This window comes from Phyllostomus hastatus, unplaced genomic scaffold (genome assembly GCF_019186645.2).
Source record: "Phyllostomus hastatus isolate PE091 unplaced genomic scaffold, TTU_PhHast_1.1 phas_scaffold_46, whole genome shotgun sequence".
Lineage (NCBI taxonomy): Eukaryota > Metazoa > Chordata > Mammalia > Chiroptera > Phyllostomidae > Phyllostomus > Phyllostomus hastatus.
Window position 1 is genome coordinate 34508359 of NW_025334032.1, and position 23000 is coordinate 34531358.

The following is a 23000-nucleotide window of genomic DNA, read 5'->3' on the forward strand; positions in this document are numbered from 1 at the left end:
AAATTCAAATCTCCCAGTAACTCTGTGGAGCCATGTAGGTTCAATGTTCTCCAGCTTGTTGGACGAGAAAATGAAGCCCCAGAACATCGGAGGATCTCACTGGCAAACGGCCGCCAAGTCTCTGATCCCAAAGCTCTTTCTTCCTAGGGTGCCCGTGGGTGTTTGGATGAGCTAATAGCAAAACAAAAATACCCCCTCTTTTCTAACACTAAGTTCGTTATTATTATTAGAACCTCGGAGAGGATTTAACATTCACAGGAGTAAGCTTATGTATTTCTAAACCGCCTTGTTCCTCACTTTGGCTTCTCCAGTGTGCTCTGTGTAACTGAGATAGTTAAAAGTTTGAGCATGTTGTAACTCAAGCACTGAGCACCAAGTGCCTTACAAATGTGAGGCGAAACAGTGAGAAATAAGAGTTGAACCTGCATTGGTCTTGGAGGCCTGAGGAGTTTGGGTTTATGCTTTTTGAACAGTCCTTCCATTGGCTCGGTAAGAGCAAATGTAATTCACGTTTGTGTATGTATGTACGTGTTTGGCTATCAATTTCAGTAATGTATATTTAATTTTAAGCCACAAACCCAGTTGAGTTGATAGGAAAATGAACCTCAGTCAGTTTTACCCTTCCCCTCACACCCACAATGGCATTTGGCCTATATTTGGGGAATCTTACACAGTGCCAAGGAATTGGGGGGGGGCGACGCCTTGGGTCAAAGGTCATCCATCCACATAGGTTACACTGGGCTGTTCTCTCTTTCTGTCCAGATGGCTCTGTCTGGTGCTTTAGGGGAAGGATCCTATCAGGAATGACCAGCCAGTGGGCTATGCCCTCAGGGGTCCTTAGGGTCCTGCCACCCCCCCCCAGGTGCTGCCAAGAAGCTGAGGCCACATCCCCAAGGCCCAGGACTGGAAAGCTCACTCCCCCGCTCGAAGCCCAGAAGCCTCTCTTTCTAATCAGGTGGAGACTTCTCCACATGTCCTGCCTTTCCAAAAACCACTGCTTCTTTCCTGCAATCGTAGCTCCCTGTGGCTTAACACTGTACTTTGTCTTGGATCAAAGCAACAATTACGGAGCCAGATTCTCTGTATCTGAATCCAGCTCCGCCACTGATTAGCTGGATGACCTAGAACGAGTTACCTCCCTGGCTTTGAGCCTCCGGTTCCTTGTAACAGGGCGACGGTAGTACCTTTATTTGAGAGCAGGGAGGGCTGGGTCTTCAAGCCTCTGAGACCAGAGAGGAACCAGAATCATTCCTGATGAGCAGACATGCGGAAATGCTCATTGGAAGCCTGCTTCCCATTATCTTTAAAGGGGAAAACTAAAATGCATCTTACACAACTCTCAACCAGTCTTTAGAAATAACTAAAACCCAGCAAAATGCCCCTATATAAATTAGCAATAAACTATTTTTGTGAGGACACTTAAAACCTTTCTTCCTAATCCCCATCAGCACGGCTGTCAGCAAACGGTTGCTTTGAACCCAGTGACCCAGCCTGTCCTGGGGACAGTAACCCATGCACGGGACGCCCGCGTCCCCTTTGTGTGCACAGGGTGCGTGTCCCAGACTAGCTGATGGCGACCCTAATAATTCACCCCTTGTGTTTGGGGTGTAATGTGAGACTTTGCCCCATATTGCCTTTTGTTTAAAGTGTAGCATCGAGTTTTGAGAAAATAAATACTTTTTTTCCTACATAAACACCTGAAAAGCACTTACTGAGAGAACCCTACATTCTGTGAAGATTGGGTGTTAAACATGGAGATGTGCATTCTCCCCGGAAAACGTTGAACAAGGCCCTTCCGTGGGGGGCCTTGGGGGGCGCCGCACTTGCACCGAGTGCTTCCGAGGTAGCGCAGAGAGAGACGGCAGAGAGCCCTCTGCCTTTGTACTAAGTTCTCATGCCCCAGCAGTGATCTTCTGACCCCCCTAACACGCTGCCCTTCTCTTCGCTGACAGGTTTCCTGATTTACTTCACTTACGGCATCAGACACAGCCTGGAGAGCAATTCAAGGGACGAAGAAGATGATGAAGACTCGTATTCAGACACCGTGAATGCAGCAACGGGAGAGAAATCCGCCTTCCCGGCACATGACCACCACCAAAGAAACCTCAGTTTACCTTTCGTGCTCAGCGAGAAGACGAGCGAGTGCTAACGCTCGCTGGAGCGGAGTCCGCAGTCTTAACGTGCACATCCCCCACTGAGTAACCCGGACAGGGCAGCAGCGCCGTGCTGGCTTGTCACGGGCTTGCTACAGACCTGGTTCCCCCTAATTTATACTCACCTGGACAGCACCTCCTCAGGTAATGAATCACGTACCTGGGGAAACCTGAGCTCTCTCCTAGTGCTGAGTATCTCCCAAATAATGTGTGTGTGTGTGTGTGTGTGAATACAAGTGTTAAAAGTTGTCTGTATTTTGCTATTATTGCATTACATGTTTCCAGTGTTCGTCTTGAACTGGTGTCGTATACTGCACATGCTGAAATGCAGGTTATCACCACGTAGACAAGTGTTTTGTGTGTGCTTGGTATTGCTAGGGAAGTAACTTGCTCCTCATTAGATTCCATTAATGTCCACTTAGAGCATGCTACACATGCAGTTACTCACCTGGGTGTCTGTCACTGGTCAGGAGTAACAGGAGGGGATAAGAAATGAGCCTTTTTCTATAACTTATAAAGCCAACAGTGGGTTTAGTACAGAATTTTCTTCTGCAAGGTGTGGCATTTACTAAAACTTGAGCCAGTAGGAGTGTTTGCAGTGGCCTTGCTACGCACGGAGGCGTGACCTTCTGTGTCACCAGGGGGCGCCCCTTGGAACTGCTGTCTTCTCTGAGCGCAGTGGTCCTTCGATCTGAGGCCTTCCCCTGCTGTGAGGGACATGCCCCCTTCCCCCACTCAGGGGCTGAGGCAGGGAGTGTGATGTCCTCAAAACCCTTGATGAGAGAATGTGGTCCCCATGCCAGCATAAGTAGCAATGGTGAGGATGTGTCGGAAAGTCAGAGTTAGACACATGCTTGGAAAAGTAGCTACCAAGCATCCTTGTTTTGAAAGTCACTTAAAAGCAGCCAGTGGAGTCTCCACATCGTGCAGCTGGTGGAGTGATTCATACTTTTTCCATTACTTACTAACCAATCACAGTTCAGGGTCTTTAACCTTGTCAGACAAAGAATTCACTCTTCTATCTCCATTCTCATTTTGTCTTGTCCAAGATACGAAGGGTTACAGTTGCAAATTCTACCTTTACAATGTGCAAAAGCAGAATAAATGAAGGGATATCAGAAGGGAAAATTTCCTTGTTCTAATTTTCAAGTGCCTATTCAGATATTAAAGGGCATTTGGCTCAGTTCATGGGGTTTAGATCTACTTTGACTGTTTCTTTCACAAACATTTAGGGATGTTTTTCATCCCTCATTCCATAATAGTTTAGCACTTATAATCTCATTTATTTTTAAATGGCCACACTAAAGCTATTCATATGAGCTCCAATATAATAACCCAACAGTGGCTGGGGAATAAAATACTGTGGTTAAATACATGATTATATAAAACTCTAAGCTAAAGAATTAACCAAATGAAAGCTGTAGAAACACAGTAACCTTTATACAACTAAATAATTTGTAGATGTAGGATTCTACTAATTACTGTGTGTTAACTTGGTAGGGTTCCCTAAGAGTGGACTATTTATCTGCAGTGTGGTTTGCTTCTCAAGAATTATCTATTTGTTACAAACCCTTAAATGGTCCACTAGATGAAGCTGGAGGCTCAGCACTTAGGTGTGCACGGGTTACATTCCCAGGACAAGTTTTGCCAAGCACACCGGTTGACCAGCTGAATCCCAGAACAAGGAAAACATTTGTCAGCTCTTCCAAGAGATCTGTTATTTCATTGCTGCATTAAGAAGCAAGTTGCAACTGAATGGTCTAACCGCGAGTTTATAGTGACTCAACATCAAACAGACAGGTAGAAAGCCTGGCTCCCTGGCTGCTAGAGCCTTAGCAGAACTGACATTCCACAGGCTCTGGGGTGGGGTGGGGGGGACATGGTAACGTTGGAGGCCCAGCACTCTCGCCCAAGCTGCTTGTCTCCCCGGAGACGAAGAGTTAAGCAGGCAGGGAGTGGAGGACATGAGTAAGGGCTGCAATGCTCAGGCGTGCTCCTGAGCCCTGGCTGTCAGAGCTGGGCCCCATGGCCTGCGTTTATTCCATTGTCAGTCTAGAATAGGCCCTTCACTGGGAAACAAGGGGAATTTCGTACACGCATACTTAACTCTCTTATCGTAACAAAATCAAGAAGCTCGTTTAGAATGTGACAGGCAGCTAAAATTCCTATGCCCACTGTGTTCAGTTAGGAGCAGAGTTTAGTTGAAAAGGTATTTTTTCCACGTTGAAACACTTTGCAAACACAGATCTATGAAAAGACACTTTGTCAGTGACCGCTTTTTCTCTGTGAAGACTCAAATGTCCGTCTATGTGAGTGTGTATATATTATATATACGTGTATGTCGGTGTATTTCAACTGTCAGTGTAAAAGTCGGTTGGGTGTAAGAGGAGCTTTGGAAATAATACCATTGTGTGGATTAAAAAAAAAACAACCCAGCTGATGTAGAAATAATACAGTGTTTTGTATTGAAAGGTACGCTTATATAAAATTTTTAGGTTTTAACGTATTTTGAAATACATAGTAATTTTATATATATGATATTTTCTATAGATAGATTCTTCAAGAAAGCTGTATTTATAATGTTTCTAATATGAAATCACTAAACTCTAGTACATTGTAACAGGTGCTTTCTGGTCTGAAGAGGGGGTGGGGACATTCGGGGTCCTGTTGACTTGTCTCTGTGCCACGTGCTCAGCATCTCTGTCTCAGCCTCTCCGGAAAAAGCCGGTACTGCCGCTTGGGTACCCCTTCCCTGTTCCCACACTGGAATTCTTAACCTTTGGAACAAAATGCTGTTTTTACTTTCTTAGGCATACCAAAATAGTTTTTTTTAATTAATGACACATATGTAAAGTTCTCTCCAGAAATTAAAAAATACATAAACATATTCTCCTCGTTGTGGTTGTATAACAACAGCTTAAATTACTTTTTTGTACTAGAAAATATGGTTTTATAACATTTTCAGTGAGAAGCTTCTTATAATGGCACTTTTATTTGATGCTCTTTTAAAAGAGAAGATGGTTTGTGAATAACTATATAAAAGCTATCCTACCTTACATTTAGCAAGGTACTGTGCAAATTCAAGTTTAAAAATTATTTATGAGAAAACTTATATTTGAGCTTATAGATTATTACATATTCACATTTTCCAAAACATAGATATCAGGAAAATTAAGACTAAAACTTCATCTGGGATATATACATTAAAGCAAAACTCATGTTGATATATATATAATACTTTACTATTATCAACCATAGTTGATGAAAAATATTTGTTTCAGAATTATTTTCCCTTGAAAGATAAGAGCCTCTCTCAATTTTCCTGAATAAAGGTTTTTAGAATTTTTTTCATGAGAACTTTTTGAATTTTATATTCTGTCCACTTAAAAAATCTACTTGAACCATTTACTATATCTTCAAAGAAAATTAACGACAGATTCCTCAAGTTCAGTTTTTACATTTTAAATATTAGCCAAAATATTTTTGCAGTTAATTATTACAGTATTTTGAATTGGAGTCTATATTTACCAAATTATTTTCTAAACTCACTTGAACGCCTAGCCAGGAGAATAAGGGAAAGCAGTCACCCCCGCCCCCCACCCCCCTGCACCTCCCCAGTGCCACAGGGAGCAGGTCAGCCTTAGCTCCTGCCCTCTTCGATCGATCAATCGGTTGATCAATCGATTGGGCCTGTCCCAACATCACATCCCCAGCACGTGGTTGAGCCCAGATTCCAACCCCCTCCCACCCCTGCGATGTCACTCACGATGTTCCCTGCCTGATTTCTGCTAGTGGGCTTCCTGTGAGCACCCAAAATACAATTTCCACTGAATTTTAAGGGATTAGATCGTACATCATGGGATATTAAAATCCACACGATTAGTGTGAATTTGGGGCGGGAGGGATTAACTGTTTAACTTTACTAGTACTAGTGCCAAAGCAAAAAGTGCCTTCTCGGTCTATGTTCTACTTAAGGCTCTCTCAAATATCGCTAACACGTCCTAACATGTCAAGAGAAAAAGTGCCGAAGTTCACGTAGTGCCAAACACCAGCCCGGGTCGTTTTTCAATGTAGATTGGAAAGTAAGGCTTTTGTTCCGCTGTCTATTCTTCCCTCCTTGTGTAATTATGTTTAAACACATTTTGATGGCTTTCTGTTTTCTGGGTTTTGAGAGGCCGTCGCTGTTACTGTTGTGGTTGTTGGTTTGGTTGTTGGTTTTTGTAACATTCATTATTGTTTGTTTGTACACAGTTTAGTCGAACTGATTTCAAAGGCATTTTGTTATGGCTCAACCCAGCTGGCAACCCTATTTGCTGGGAGCACTACACTTAGCTTTTTTATTCACTACGGCCAAAGCCACTGCCACAATCTCTGGCCTCCAGAAGCGTTCGCTGACCACTGGGGCCCCGTGGGGGTCATCAACCAGGACCCTGTGCTGGCTCCAGGGTCGGCAGCCTGCAAAGGGCGAGCATCCGTAGCTACCCCTGTTGGGTGGGGTCTTAGGGTGTCAGGGGAGGATATGAAGTAAAAGCCCTCACATACAATAAGGTAGTTTGGGGTCATTAATGTCAGTTCCAAATGTCCCATGAGTCCACCAAGAATGATCAGGACAAAGGAAGCTCTGGGTCTCCTGGAAGGGATGGCTGCCTCCTGGAACCGGCACCAAGGAGCCTGGCTTCCCAGCCGTCCCTGTCACCCCACTGACAGCCTTGGCGGGGAAGGAACCTCACATCACCACCGGTAGGGCCCTGTCCCCAGCCCAAGCCTGGTTGACAGGCTCTTCACCTTTTGTGTCCACTAGGGGCGCTAAGTTGTCTGACTGCTTTATTTTGTTACTGTACTCAATAGGAACTGTCCACAGAGCCCAAAACCCTACGGGGATTCTGCTTGTAAAAACCAACAGAGACATTGGACTTGTGCGAATGTAAAGATTTTTTTGTGTAGTAGGTAATTTTACATTTAAATGTTTTTAATGATAATCAATGTTCCTTTTTACTTATAAAGTTGGATTATTTTTTAGGATTTGTAATAAATAAAAACTATTGCTGCTTTACCACTGTAAAATAGGCTTTCTAATGTGACCATGTATTTTTTAAATAAATTTTAATACAACTTGTAAAATAATGTCGTGTGCCTGTGTATCACGCGTGCCGAAGTATACATTTTGCACAAACCTCATTTAAACTGCTTCTTTCATTTGGGAAACTTGAAAGCTCAGAAACATAGCACAACCTAAGTTGAAAAAATGTTATGGTTAAGGATACTCAGCTGGTTAGCCTGTGACTAACCAAGTCCGAGAAGGTAAAAGACATGCGTCACATGTCCTCGACCCTCAGGACACAGTCCACAAAACGTGGAAGCACGCCACCCCAGGGCCACGCACGTCCGAGGTCCCGCCACTTTGACCGCCATTGAATGGACTGATCTCTTTGGTCTGTAATCGCTTCTGTCCGTGAGAAGCTCCCCAGTGTGTTCCTGACCAAATCATAGCCTGTGATGACGGGTGATCAGTTGTGTGTGACTAAGAAACGGTTTTACCATACAGTGAATAAATACCTACCCCCTTCACTCTTTCCCCTCTGGGGAGGAGGAGTCAAAGTGTTCTCTGACGTGGCTCACGTTATTTAAAATTGCAACCCCCTTGAAGGAGCATGTTTGATTTTGGAATGTCTTTATGTACATATATACACTGAATTCCTATCGATCCTAGTGAATTGGAGGGAACACCGGGTTGAATTTTAAAACTTTAATATCAAGGAAGCCAGCAATGAAAACCAAGCTGAAACAGCGAAGTATTTCCCAAGTAGCAGCCTAAAACCTCATCTGTCTAATTGTTGATTAGGACTGCTACTAGTTTTCCATGGCCCACCTCTGCTCTGGTGCCGTGTGATCGTATGAAAAAAAGTGATGTCCCAGGAGCTGTGTCGGGCTGTGGGTCTAACCAGGAACCCCTGGAGATGGGACACCTTCGTGTCCTTTACACATGGCCACAGAGAGGCTTCCTTCCCAGGCTAAGGCCCACAGAGGTCTGACTGTGCTGGCAGGTCTCCATCCATCTGTGTGGACGGAGTGATTCATGCCATTCATCCCATAAAAACATCTCCAAAAATTCTCATAGGCATACAAACTCACCCATGATCACATTATCTCAAAGTAGGGTCAAAGTATGGGGCAAACTACCTCAAAGTAAACACAGCTTATAGCTGATTTACTTACTTGAACCAGTTTAGTAACAGATTCAGAGCCAACTCTTAAATACTTTTAGAGACCGGAGATGTCAGATGTCGTAAATCCTGGTGAAGGGGCCCCCGTGACTCTCTGCTCAGACCGGAGCAGCCAACGTGAAGAGGAAAACACGAGACCGGCTGCACTACCCAGGAATGTGACACAGCTCGGGGCGCGCTCACAGTCCCACCACAGGGGCTCTGTGTCTTGGATCCACACCTACTGCCGCACTCTCGTGGTGCAGGTTCTGGAGTTTCCCAATGTCTGAGCCATCGGGTCTCCATTATCTTTCCCATCGGCTCATGGGTGCCAGAGGTTTCTCCACGCAAAGGCCAAGGGTCTCATCACCTTGGTAGAAATCAGACCCACAGTCCAGTGTTTTGGAGCTGAAACATTGACTTAAGTTGGCATCATGTTGTCAATGACTAACAGAAGATGCTTTTCAAAAAGGGAGCGTTGAGAGCCCATAAGCAGGAAAAGCAAATGGGCACGGATGTTGGAAGTGGGAAGGAGGGACACTGTTAAGAAAAAGCAAAGGAAGGAGAGGATGTTGGTTTTAAGTCATTTACACGTTAGCTAAGAGTTGCCCCTCTGTCCGAAGCCTCAGAGGCTCTTCTAACTGACAGACAGGTGACACACCTTTACAGTATGCTGCCTCCTGGTGCTGGGAGGGTCATCTCTTTCGCCCCCGCTGTTTGAAGGAGAGCAAGGTTCTGAGGTCCCTGCCCTGCCCTGCCCTGCCCTGTGGTGTCCCCTGATGACCGGGCCTGGGAGCACCAGAAATGCCCGGCGTCTCTGTCAGAATGAGAGTGTTTAAAACAGCTGCAATTAGCACTGGCTACAACCTTGAACCATTAATTTAAAAAATATTGCTTGTATTTCCGCAGTTAACTAAGAGAGGTTGGAAAGGCGTGTTGGGGGTGGTAGGGAGGCGATGTCCCAAATATAGGGGGTTTCTTTTTTCTTTTCCTTTTTCGGCTTACCTAACAAATTCCTGATGTCATTCGCCACTTTGAATGGGGATAAAAAGGTAAAAGGAGCCGAAGAATAGGACGATTTTTCAAGACAGAGTAGTTTTCACAACCATTCGTTAAAAGGTTTAGTGGAAGTGCTGCACGTGAAATAATTCACAAATGAGGAGACCGTGGCGGAAGCACTGGGAGCCGTCAGGGCTGCTGCTGCTGCTGCTGCTGCTGCTGCTGACTGTTCACCAGAGACTCACTGTGTAGCAACTCGCGCTTCTGAAGAACAGCGAAGGAATTAGGCTTTTTATAGACCTACATCGGCAGGGGCATGTGCTTGCACCCCAAGGTCATGCTCACTTCTCTCTCACTTCTGTTTCCTGACTTCTGTTCCTTCCCTCCGCCACGCTCTTCTCCAGCTCAGTGTTGGCTAAGGCGCCGCCCAGGGCTGCTGGCTGTGCTCTTCAGAGGAAGGTGGCGATGCACAGTCACTCAGATGATGCCGTGCCTTCCCGAGGATGACAGTGGTTCCCTGGACACTGCATTTAAAGGCTCTTTCTGGTTTTTTTCAGCCTCCTCCCTTTCTGTATCAGGAAAGAGCCGTTGATTCAGGGAAGCTTGGACCCTTGGCCAGTGCCATCCCCGAGACACTCTGAGCTCCTCGAGGTCCGAGGTCAGTGGATCACACACCCTAAATGCTGGTCAATGCAGGAATGGGTGGAGGGAGCGGACGGGCAACTGTTAATGAAGAAAACACAGGTTTTGCAGGTAATATAATCATTTATCTAAAACCTCAAGACATCATCTGAAAACTGCACGGACAACAGGATGGGGGTCACCAGAGGGAAGGAGGTGCAGGGTAGCAGAGCATCAAGGGGCCAATTCCGTGGTGAGAGAAGATTTGGTCTGGGGTGGCAAACACACAATGCAGTACACAGGCAATGGATCATAGAATTGTATGCTTGAAACCTGTATAATTTTATGTATCAGTGTCACCCCAATAAATTTAATACAGAAGACACAAACACACAAACATTAATCATGCCTTAGGAATCCAGGCTTCAAGTCGTATTCGACTTTGACCTGTAAGACAAGGCGTATTTTAATTGGCCAATATTATAGCCATGGTTGGAGAAAGAATGGAATAGATCAACATAAACAGAGATTCTAATAATTAAATTCTTTCTTACCCTAGAGACAAAGCAAATGGGGTTTCACAGTGAAATAGAACCTACAAAAAATACGAGTTGGCAGTGTTGTTTTTCAAACTCAGAGACATCACGAATCTAGGCTGTTTCATGCCTTGGGAAGCCCCTGCGTTTCTTGTGACCCTTGCTCCCATCCTGGCCGACTGGGGTCATCCTGCCGGGCTGCCGCAGTGACAGCCTTCGGGCAGCGAGGCCTGAACAACGGAACTGTGTTCTCACGGTTCTGGAAGCTGGAAGCCCAAGATGCAGTTGTCAGCAGGGTTCTGTCTTTTGTGGCTTATGTCCTTGCCTCCTAAGTGGTCAATTTCTCCCTGAATCTTCACAAGAGCTTCCCAGTGGGCCTGTGTCCGTGTCCAAATGTCCTCTTCTAACTTCCAGGGACACCAGTCAGATTGGATTAGGGCTCTCTCTCATAATCTCGTTTTAACTTAATCACCTCTTTAAAGACCCTAGTTCCCAATGTGGTCACATCCCGGAGGTCTGGACTTCATCATTTAAATTGGGGCCGGGGGGCAATTTAGCCTGTAACACAGACCTAGGATAGTTTAGATACCTAAATGCAGCTAAAGTGTACATGATATAGAAGAGGCTTGGGAGGTAAAATTCCGAAATTATTTTCTATATATCACTGACCCAATGTGAAAGTGTAATGGGGGAAATGTCATTCATAGCAAAACAAATAAATAATCTGGCAAAAATAAGAAATAAGCCTAACAAGTAACAAGGAAGACATACATGGGGAAAATATGTAACTACACAGAACTATACACACACACAACATCCATATTCACATAGCCTACATTTAGCCAACGGGTATTTGACATAAAAGAGGCTTGGAAATGCAGAACTCCAAAGTTGTTGTCCTAATACCAGCATTTACCAAGTATCAAATACAATGGGAACATACAAGTAGACTAGACTAAACACAAAACTATATAACATAACTTTCTTGGATTCGAAGACTCAATATTGTAAATACATCCACTCTTCAACAAAACACAAATTCAATGCAATCGTAATCAAAACATAGTGTGGCTTTTATGGAGATTGACAAGCTGATTCCAAACTTAACCTGGAAAAGGAAATTTACAATTGATGACCAACGGAAGAACAGTGATGGTGGCACCCTCGCCCAGACAAATAATAAAACGTACCATAAATCGGTACCAATTAATGCAGCGTGGTGTTTCTATAGGGATAGATAAAGAGATCAATACAACAAGACACAAACAGACCCATGCACATATGCAATTTAGTACACACTAAAAGTCAATTCAAAAAGATGGAGAAAGCACCAATCCCTTAACAATGGACAGTGTGGGAATGACCATCCAACCAGACAATAAAATTAGATGTCTAACTTGTGATACCAGAAAAATGTACTCAATATATACAGAGAGATGTATTTACAGGCTAAACATGAACAACAAAATTACGAAAGTTAGAGATGCAAATATAAAATAGTTTTATAATCTGAGGCGGGGAAGGCCTACCAAAGGGAGCATAAAACCCAGAAGCCATGAAGGAAATTTATTGAAAAGCCAATAATTACGTAAGCACTTGTAATTGCTTGAAGAAAAGCATCGCTAGCAAAACTAAGACAGGAGCAAGATGGGAAGGAAATGGCTGATGTATGTGTGACACCCAAGAGCTTACCAGACGGAATATACTAAGATTCTCTTAAGAAAATAGTGAAAAGAACTGAATGTTCAAAAATAGGTCAGTGTGATAAGGTGCTCATCCTAAATAGTAAAAAAGAAATAGGAACTGAACGAATATAATTGAGATATTCCACCCAGGGGCCATGAACTCTGGAGTCTGGGCCTTGCTGGAGAGACTTTGCACAGTTTAGAGTCAGTTAGGTATTTTAAAGTTTCATCTGAAGACAGATCTAATTGCTGGGAAAAAGTGGGTTGAGGCACGAGAAGGAGGGGCGGGGAGACAGACCCATGAGGGGGCTGTGGCCATACCCCCGTCCTGGAAGATAACAGCAGGAGCCTGGGCAGTGAAGCCAGGGATGGTGGTAAAGAGGACAGACAGACCAGGCAGGACCTGGCGACTGTGAGGAGCCATGAACCCCACGCTGCAGCCCAGAGTGACAGAATGAAAAGGGATCTCAGTGCGGAGCAGCTCAGGCAGGGTTAGTCACTCCTGTGGGTGCTCCTGGAGTTCTTTGCTCAGAATGCTCCCTAGCATGGGAGTGTGACAAGTTTAAATGCTCGTCTCCAGGCCAGTGTCCACTCCTCAACAGTAGGAATGATGTCTTAACCTTTGCATCCATAACAATGAACCCATAATAAGCACCTAAGGAGCACAGGTGAGTTTGGGGAGTTGTTGAGAGCCAGTGGCAGTGCCAGGACTTGAACCTTGCACTTCCATACTCCCAGGCCACTGTTCTCTCCCCTGCACAACTAGGAATGGGGAAGCGAGGACCAGAGCTGGCTGTGGGAGATGGAATTCTTGATTCCTCGGGCATGAAGTGGCTGCTAAGCACGGGTTTGTTCTGCGCTGCAGCACTTCTTCCCCTGGGCTCCTGTTCTTCCCCATCATGCTTGCTTTTACTTGGAACATTTCAACGAACCAGCCTGGAAGCCAGGCCCTGCTTTCCACCTGGGGGAATGCACTGGCCTGCCCGTACCTGCAAACTGCTTTGATCTTAGGAGTCTGCAAGCTCAGAAACCTATGACGGCTGTCTGCAGAGAGGCCCCCAGATGCCTAAGTCCTCTACCCCACCACAGCCCCACCGCCCACAGCCCCAGACTGTCGGTTCAGTCTCATTTCCCACGTGACTCCCTCAGTGATTCTGCCCTTCCAATCTGGTCGGGGAAAGCGGCTCAGCCAGTTTCTGCTCTGCGATATCCATGCTCCCCGGGCGGATGGCCAAACAACGGAGAGGACGCACTCCTCTGCGCGCCACCACCACCTCGCCCTGGTCTCCAAACTCAAGCCCGACCCTTCGGTGGTTTCCCCTCACTCCTCTCACCTGAACTCATCTCTCTGAGCCTCTGCAATATTCATAGCATGTACGGCGCCACTTAGCATTTAATTATATTTTGGTTTGCAATGCTTCTTCCTTTTCATCTTAATCACCTCCTCAGCACGCTTCACGATAAGCACACAGAAGGGTGGGAGGGGAAGAATGCACTCCAACCGAGGAGCCTCCTGGCAGAAAATAGATGTTACACTGAGAAGCCCAGAGCTCCGACCCTAACTCAGAAGAGGTGTGGGGGGAGGGGGAGGGGGCAGGACGTTGGGGGCAGGGCAGCGCTGATGCTGTTGCGTGGGTCTGCTCCCCCGCACAGCCCTCAAGAGCAACTGAGGGTGAGGGGCTTGTCAGTGAACACAGGTGACAGACCTTCTGGGAATGAAATGGGGGGCACTTTCTACAGAGCATTAAGGCTCTGCCTGAGCTGGTCGGGAGACATTTCAACAATTATGGTTACATCTGGCCCTCTAAGGTACCTGCAGAATTGCTCTGGGCCTTCTTGGAGCTGGTAAACTTGAGGGAAAAAAAGCCCTTTTGGAGAAACAGGAGGATTTGGCCATCCTCGTTTCGCCCTTAGCTCTTCTTCCCCTCGCAGGAAAAAGCGCTGTGCTTCACTGCTCCGCCAGGGGGTAGGAGAGGACACATTACACAGAATTTAAAAAAAAAAAAAATCCCAAAAGTTTTTCCCAAAACTGTGTTCCTCGTGAAACTGAATCCTCCAGCTGTGGCGTCCCAGGCGCCCGCCCCGACCCGCCGCGGCTCCCGCCCCGAGGCGGCGCCCCTCGCCCGCCGCCACCCCCTGCGCCCCTGCCCGCGCCCCCGCCCTCGCCCTCGCCCTGTGCTGTCCGCGCGCCTTGGATCCGCTGTTCCCAGCACCTTTGCCCCGACCCTTCGCCCTGAAGATGAACGTTTGGCTGCTGCTTGGTCTTCTGCTCGTGCACGAAGCGCTAGAGGATGGTGAGTGCCTCAGAGTGCGGGGTGACAAGTTTGTGCCCCTACTGTAGCCGGGATCCCCCGATATTAGACCTCCAGCCAGCCAGCTCTTTCCCCAACTCCGGACCTTCCGAGGCTCCGCGCCGGCGCCACTCCCTGCCGCGTGCACCTGCCCCTCCTAGTCGGGTCTCCTTATCTCCCTCTCGCCACCTCCTCTGGGTGCCCTGGGACGGTGGCAGCTACCCCGACTCTGAGCTCCCCAGCAGGACCGCTCCAGCACTCCCAGAAAGCCCTTGGCGGGCAAACGGAGCATCTCCAGCCAGCGCCTGGTCCGGCCCCCAGTGTCAACGTGTCGGTCTGGGAGGTGGCGCGGAACGGTGGCCGGCTTCCACCTCGGAGCCTCCGCGTTCGCTCCGGGATCTGTGCCTTTGAGGGTGGCTGCCACCTGAGCAAGGCGACTGCTGATTCTTTTGCAAAATTCCAAGTGTCTTCCTCCTCCCAGCCACATAAACCCTCCCGGGTTTATTTCCTGTACCACCTAGGGCTTGAATCCTGCAAGATATTCCTAAATCTTAGACCAGATATTTCTATGGATTTAAACCTCAAAAGGAATGAGAACCCCACAGCTGTTGATTATACTTCTGAACTGAGTGGATGGGAAAACAGGAAAATGCGTGTTTGTGCAGCACAAGGGACTCTTGTGACTCTACTTTTTCCAAAGCGTGCTGGTCCTGGGCCCACCCTGTTTTGGAGACTCACAACCAAAGGGTCAGGCTTTATTTTTCTGTGTGTTTGAAGGTGTTGTTTATGTCTATGTTATATCCATATTACTGTTAGTGTTTACTTGTCCTGCTGGCTCCATTATTTATTTGACTGGTATTATTTGTACAGCGCATTTTGCATCTGGGGGCATCCTGGCATCCTGGCATCCTGAACCCTCCCTTGGAATTCCTCAGCTACAGCCACAGCTTTCGCTTAGTTTTGGTTGAAAAGCAGCTTTTGCTATTATGCAACCTCACACTGGAGCCAGCTCAACCTGGCTCACATTTTATCCACTGCTCAGTCCTGACCAGCTCCTTTCTTTCCCATGAAACTAGACGCATTTGCCAAAAAAATACCACCTTCTAGACTGTGAAGTTCACGGTGGTTGCAGGACTTGAAGTTGAGCATGAGGCTCAACTTCAAGCCTGGCAGCCTTAAGCCTGGCATCTTGCTGAAAAAGATGTAGGGAGTGTTTCTACGGGGGCCGGGTAGTAAGCAGGTACTCTTTGCCCAGAGCTGGCAGGAGCTCATGTTGTCAAATGTGATACTAAGACGCTCCTGATTGCTAAAGTGATGGGAATGCAGCATTGTTATTGAGCAGGGCAGGAGATGGCCAGACAAAATAACCTCAAATAGCCCACACACTTGATTATACCGTTCACCCAGATGCCTGCCTTGGAGGCTCAGGAAACAGGGTCAGCCTCTGCCTTCTGGGTTTCTCCCGTCCCTGTGTGCCCAGACCACGGGACGGCTACAAACTGCCTGAATCAGTTAGCACTGTCTGCATCCAATGCCACTTATACCAGCAATGAACATTTATGAGACAATCAGAGAAAGTCCAATACACATTAAATATTTTATAAGAAACAATTGATTGGTTTTAGATGAGACAATAGCTCTGCGGCTTTTGTTTTTAAGGTATGTACTTTAAAATAAGGAGCATAGACAGTGATTAAAATGTTGAATACGTAATTAAAAAAGGAAATCTGCCTCGTGAAATTATATAACAGTTTCCCTAAACCTATTCAGGATGCTTTTTCTGTTTTGAGTTATGTTGTGGCTGGCTGGGGCCAGGAGCAGGCCAATGAGAGTGCGAGGCTCTGATTGGCAGGTTGGGATATGGTGTGTGGCCAGTTGCAAGCACAAGGTCATGACTCAGTGTATCCCACTGCCTTTCCACTTTTCTGATCACTCCTGGGAGGGGCCTCCTGCCAGAAAAAAGCTTCCCAGCAAGCGTGTGTTGGGTACATTGCTCTGTTTGCCTGGCCTAGTTCTAACTGGTATCATTTGCCTGGCTTAATTCTAAAATGCTTTAAATTCTTAGAAGTAGTGTCATTTCTCTTGATGAACAGTGGGAGCTGGGAGGACATATATTGCTCTTGTAGCCTGAAAGTGAGGCATGAAAGTAGCTACCAAACAGCCCGAGGTCCCACTTAGAAAGGCCGAGGTTCGCAGCACCTCGGAGTGGAGCTGTGTTCATTGCCTGGCACTGCCGCTTCGCATCACGAAGTGTCAAGTAACAGGCACTCGGCAACGTCTGACCATCTGCACCGTTTATCCAATGGCAGGAGCAAGTGGTGCAACCTGCGTATTGATTTGCTACTGCTGTTTAGTTGATCTTGATCAACGCTAATTTGATCTTCGGTCTAACATGGGTTTATTTGCAATCTTGGGAAAAGTTATCTTTCTGGGAGGACTGAAGGGATTCATTATGACACGAGGGCAGCACAGCTAGACCTCTGTAAGGAGGGCAACGCTGATGACGATTCGCTAACCAGGACTCTATCGCTTTTTTGTGTCTCAGTTTATTCCTTGGAAAAAGAGGGTAAAAATTAGTTCAGAAACTCTCATAATGAGAGATGAATTGTAAAAAATTCTCATTGTTGACAAGTGCAAATCACAGGTGTTTGGAAGCATGTAGGATTTTGGCCTGTGTGTTTGACGTAGAAAATAATCTCTGAACCTTAGACCCAGAAAGAAGAGAAGTTGGCGGGTGAGAGAGAGACCGGGTGTGCCGGCCGGAGGACCAAGAGAAGTCTCGGGGAACCATGGCTTCTCCCGCACAAAGTTGCAAAGCTTCACTTTGTGGTGCTCGTGATCTACTGAGGAGGACAGAAGAAGAATAAACAAGTAAAGATTCAGGAAGTGACGAGTGGCCTGAGGAATCACTAATTGGGGTGTATGCATTTCCTAGGGCTGCTGTCTCAAAGTAGCCCAGACTAGGTGGCTTTAGACAACAGAACTTGATTCTTGCACAGGTCTGGAAGACGGAAATCCAAAATGAAGGTGGCAGCAGGGCCAGGCCACTTCTGATACTCTGACTAGTGTCCTCCATGGCCTCTGCCAGTTCTGCTGGTAGCGCTGATCCCTGGCTTGCAGCTGGGTTACTCCAATCTCTGCCTCTGCGGCCACCTGGCTGTCTTCTCCTTGTGTGTCTCTCTCTTCACATGGCTCATTTTCGTGTGTGTGTGTGTGTGTGTGTGTGTGTCTTCCCTTCCTATAAGGACACCAGCATGTGGGATTAGAACCCACCCTAATGCGCTCATCTTAACCTGATTATATCTGCAAAGATCGTATTCCCACATGGGGTCACAGTCACCAGTACCGGGGGTTAGGACATCAATGTATCATTTTGGGAACACAGTTCACCCCATAACTCGGGACAAAGGGATGGAGAGGGCAGCAGATGGACTGAGAACGTGGTTCGAAGAGGAGCGTCAGAGGAAGCGAAGGCTGCAGGTGTCTGAGAGACACCGGGCCAAGGGCACCCGGGCCACAACAGCCTCGGGGTGGCCAGTGTGGCTGAAGGACCACAAGGTATGAAACAGGAAACGGCAAAGCCTCGTAGGGCCTGGGAAGACTGAGGGCTTTATTCTAAATTAGGTGAAAGCCGGAGAGAGTCTTGAGCAGAGACGTGCCCAGGATCCGATTCATATTTCCAAGTTCAAAGTGTTAGGGGGACAGCCAGAAGCCAGCATGTGGTGCAGTGTTAACGATCTAGTGGCCTGGTCCAGGGCGGTCCCAGTGGATGGAGGGAGAAGAGATGGGGTTCGGAGTCTATTCCAAAGGCAAAGCCATGAGGATTTGCTGCTGGACTGGACGTGGCTAAGGAGAGAAAGCAAATAATCGTGTGTGACTCCAAAGGTTTTGTCCTAAGAAACTGGGTGAAGCAAGTGGCCATTTGCCGATAAAGCCACACCGGGGAGGAGCATTGGGAAGGCCTCCAGCATCAGTGCGGGCACGTCTGATTGGAGTTGCCGGCCAGCTTTCCGAGCAGCAGTGCTGAGCAAGCGATTCAGATCCGGAGTGGAGAGGCGAAGTCAGGACAGGAACAAGGCAGCTCTCAGCACACAAATGCTGCCAACGCCCAGGGGACCGTGTGAGGCCGCTTAGAGATGGAGTGTCATTAGCGGCTGAGAGGCGTTGCGAGGATAAAGCCCTTGGGACTCAGACCAGGCAGGAAAGGGAGGTGAGGAAGGGCTGTCTGTGCCGGAGGAGAAAAGCCAGGCCAGTGCCGGGTCCTGGGAGCCAAGGAAATAAGGGTGTTTCACCAGACAAGGGATCACTTCCCAGCATGTGTACCAATATCAAACCGTTACGTTGTGCAGCTGCTACAAACACACTGCTACTAAACTACCTCAATTAAAACAAAGAAAAAGAAGCGTGATCAACTTGGTTGTCATGGATATTCTGAAAAATGTTTCCAAGTAAGGTCTTCACCCTGGAATAGAAGTATCTAATTCTTAGAGATGGCTATTTTAAGGAAACAGTGCTTTCAGAAACGGCAGGGTACTTTGGAGTGGGATTGTCGAAGGGAGTGGGGAAGGAAAGGCTCTCGTCTTTTTACATTTTCATCTCCCCAGCGTCAGTGCTTTCCCGCCTGCTCAGCTGTGGCCTTGGGAAAGTCTCTGTGTTCCTTTGGGTGTTTCTTGAGGAATGGAAAAATGAGAGTGAGGCATAGCTCTCAGTGTATGCGATCCCTGAGCTGCTCAGCACGTGTGTAGTGTGGTGGTTTGGGTGCTGCCCCTTACTGCCTGTGGGGAGCAAGCACCAAATAGCTACGAGGTGTTGATGTTAATAACTGTTCACGTGTAGTCCCCATTTAAGCAGCAGTCAGGGGTTCTTTGGATGAATGCATTTTCCCCTCCAACACAGTTCTATAGAATTAGAGGGGTTCATAGCCAGGTCACCTCTATTGAACAAGGGTTAATTGAATCTTCCGTTGATGCTGAAGAATCACAGTCCTGTCTCCAGCTTTGTAACATTTATTCATTCATTCTGGAGACGGTATTTTGCCTGGCATGCCTGTGCTTGGGGAGTCTAATGTATGCCTTGGGAAAGCATCTCCAGCCCTTCCAGGGAGGTTGTGCTCTCATCGCTGGCGTCAAGTTTTGTTTGCCTTGGAACTCGTTGTCAAAGCCCGGAGCAGAGCAAACAAAGAAACCACTTAGACAATGGCTCTGTGCATGAGATTCCTGCAAACAGAGTGAAGCTACTACAATATTTTTGTCTTTCTGTGAATTAAAAGACAACGGCACGAGCCAGAGAAGGCTCTCGACCTGCAGTCAAAGGGTCTGGTGTTTTACCACCTTCTCAGGGAGCCTGGGGTGAACCACCTGGCCTCTGGGATCTCAGTTTGTCTTTGCCTGTATACTAGGAAGAATAATAGTGTCTCTGCCTCCATCACACATTTGTCACAGAGCTCACCACGAGACAGTATCACACGGTGACCACAAAACAAGCAGCAAAGTCATCTGGCACCTACTGTGGGTTAGACACTGTTCCCAGGATTTTAAAATATTAACTCATTGATTCCCAAAAATCCATGGGAGAGTCATTAGCACCATGTAATTCTCAATTGACAGATGAGGAATCTGAGGCAGAGAGAGGCTAAGTAACTTCCCACTGTCACATGGCTGGTGAGTGAGTGGTGGTCAGGACCTGAAGGCAATGATGATACTTAATGGTTTGTGAATTTTACTACCTATTTATTATTATAAAATGCAGTCGTTTCAAAAAATGTCATGGGAATGAGCTTTCACTTTTATTTATCTACAATATAAATTCTTACGTGTTTTAGGGCATATCACTTACACAGTTAGAAATATTTAGCCCTGGCCGGTGTAGCTCAATGGATTGACTTGTGGGCTGCAAACGAAAGGGTTGCCCGTTCGATTCCCAGTCAGGGCACATACCTGGGTTGTGGGCCAGGTCCCCAGTAGGGGGCCCATGAGAGGCAACCACACATTGATGCTTTTCTTCTTCTTTTTCTCCTTCTCTTCCCCTTTCTCTAAAAATAAATAAATAAATGAATAAATGAGTCTTTTTTATAAAAGGAAATAATTTATATAGTTGGGCTGAAGAGTCACATCCTTCGAAAAGGAGCCCGGGGCCTGGGAGTCACCCGATCCTGGGACTGCCAGGGTGTCTGTGGGGCTGCTCTGCTCCTCTGACTCCTTGAACTTAGTGTCATTCCCATAAACCAGGGAGCAGCTCTATGGCCAAGCAGCTGGACCAGCTGTATGGATGGACTGGCGGGCCTGTTTGGTCGAAAGGTTAAGTAACTTTGTGGGGAGAACAGCACATATTTGGATGCCTGATATTCATGATGAGGTCATCAAATACTCCTGAGTAGGACAGTGCAAGGATCTGGTAGCTCACGAGTCGGACAAGTTGTGCTGGCTGCCTGCATTCCATAGGATTTACAGACAGTCACCATGTTTGATAGCTTGAAGTCTTGTCTGAGATAAAGAAAACGCAGCATATTGTCATTTTTTATTTAATCTTTAGTGTATGTGTTTTCCCATTACCATTTAGTCCCCTGATATCCCCCTCCCCCCAGCCATCCCCATACGGTTGTCCGTGTCCATGAGTCCTTTTTTCTTTTTGCTCAGTCTTCCCACCCTTTAACCTCCCCACCTTAGCTGTCACCCTGCTCTCTCATTATGAGTCTTGCTCTGTTTTGCTTGTTGGTTCAGTTTGTTCATTAGGTTCTACATATGAGTGAAATCATACAGTATCCATCCTTCTCTGACTGGCTGATTTCACTTAGCATAATGCTGTCCAGGTCCATCCATACTGTCACAAAAGGTAAAATTTTCTTTTTATGGCTAAGTAGTATTCCACTGTGTAAATGTCCCATAGTTGTTTTATCCACTCATCTATTGATGGACACTTAGGTTGCTTGCATATTTTGGTGATTGTAAATAACACTGCAATGAACATAGGGGCACTTACGTTCTTTCACATTAGTGTTTTGGATTCCTTGGCCATATTCCCAGAAGTGGGATCACTGGGTCAAAAGGCAGATGCATCTGAAATTTTTTGAGGTTTCTCCATATTGTTTTCCACAGTGGCTGCACCAGTCTGCATTCCCACCAACAGTGCAAAAGGCTTCCCCTCTCTTTACATCCTCACCAGCATTTGTTGTTTGTTGGTTTATTGATAATAGCCATTCTGGCAGGTGTGAGATGATATCTTGTTGTGGTTTTAATTTGCATTTCTCTGATGATTGGTGACCCTGAGCATCTTTTCCTATGTCTATTGGCCATCTGTATGTCCTCTTTGGAGCAGTGTCTGTTCAGGCCCTTTGCCCATTTTTTTTATTGGGTTGGTTGGAAAATACCGCATATTAGACATCAATCCAGAGGTCCATGAATCTCATAGGTGCAGTGCAACTGAAAGGCACAGATGATTTGACATCATCACAGTAGGCTTTTATTTTCTACCTTAAGAAAAATACGGTGACTTTCATTCTATCGCAAAACAGAGGCTTGTGCTTCACAACGGATGTTGCTGGCGAGGGTACATCTGTTGGTTTGACTTGTTTGCAGTGGTTACAGAGCCTCTCCTTTTGGGAGGCTCAGGAATTGTGTGCGCATGTGCCACTGCCCATCCCTCTGTCATCAGAACCCCAGGGGTAAGTAAACCAAGGTGCGGGGTCAGGAGAAGTCTTGGAAAACAGCAGTCTCAATGGCAGGTGCTGGGGACTCTCTTCGGTGACTGGGGCTCAAGAACTCAACTCTGCTCCCTGGAGAGACTGAGCAAGCTCAGCAGGGCTCGTGGCCCAGAGGGACCAGAGCAGAGGCAGGGACTCAGGCCTGGAGAAGGAACATGAAGTCACAGCCACACCTGAAGTCACGGAACACAGAGCAGGGCTCAGGGGACCAGGCCTGCAAGCCCAGTCAGGGCACCGAACTGAGGAGGCGTTGTGGATGCTGAGCTGGGCGTGGGACTGGGTCCAGAGCCCGGGCCAGGCTGAACTAAGAGCCGAGGCTCAATGGCTCCTGTTTCGAAAGGCAGAAGGCAACACACAAAGGAAGCCGTGTTCATCATTACGTGGTTGAGTCCAGAGCATTGACTTTTTGGTACAAACTATAACAGCATGGCTCCATGAGTGCTCACAGGGTGCCACACCCATGAGGCCAGCTCAGGTCAAGATAGAACATCTGTGGCAGTGTCCCTTGTGTCCCCTCCGGGTCATCCCCATCCCTCCAGGGAAACCACGACCTGACTTATAACCTCTGCCATTCAAGCCCGAGGTTTCTAAAACATCAAGTGTCTGATATTTATTAATCAGGAAATCTGCTTCTCTGCTGTCCCTTGAGGGATGAGATCCAGCATCCCTGCGCATGCGCCCCCGTGAGGCAGAGTCCCCTGTAGCAGGAGCAGCTGTCCCTCTCCAGCTCACCTGACTCACCTAGTGTAATCACCTGCCCGGCCTACTGCATCAGAGCTTGTAACCTTTGTCTTTTTCCATCTCTGGATCCCC

General features: G+C 47.0%; 2 protein-coding genes across 3 annotated transcripts in view; both read left to right on the plus strand.

Annotated features, from left to right (window-relative positions):
* The window catches only part of SLC7A2 (solute carrier family 7 member 2), a 54479-nt gene extending 49596 nt beyond the window's left edge, over window positions 1-4883 (plus strand). For both annotated transcript variants that reach the window (XM_045821301.1, XM_045821302.1), the window contains exon 12: window positions 1953-4883. In XM_045821301.1, coding sequence (XP_045677257.1) covers window positions 1953-2149 — 197 coding nt within the window. In that variant the 3' untranslated portion in view covers window positions 2150-4883. The remainder of the gene's footprint in view (window positions 1-1952) is intronic.
* Window positions 4884-14366: 9483 nt separating this feature from the next.
* PDGFRL (platelet derived growth factor receptor like) overlaps window positions 14367-23000 on the plus strand; it is a 36674-nt gene continuing 28040 nt past the window's right edge. Inside the window, exon 1 of the mRNA XM_045821873.1 lies at window positions 14367-14491. Coding sequence (XP_045677829.1) covers window positions 14437-14491 — 55 coding nt within the window. The 5' untranslated portion in view covers window positions 14367-14436. The remainder of the gene's footprint in view (window positions 14492-23000) is intronic.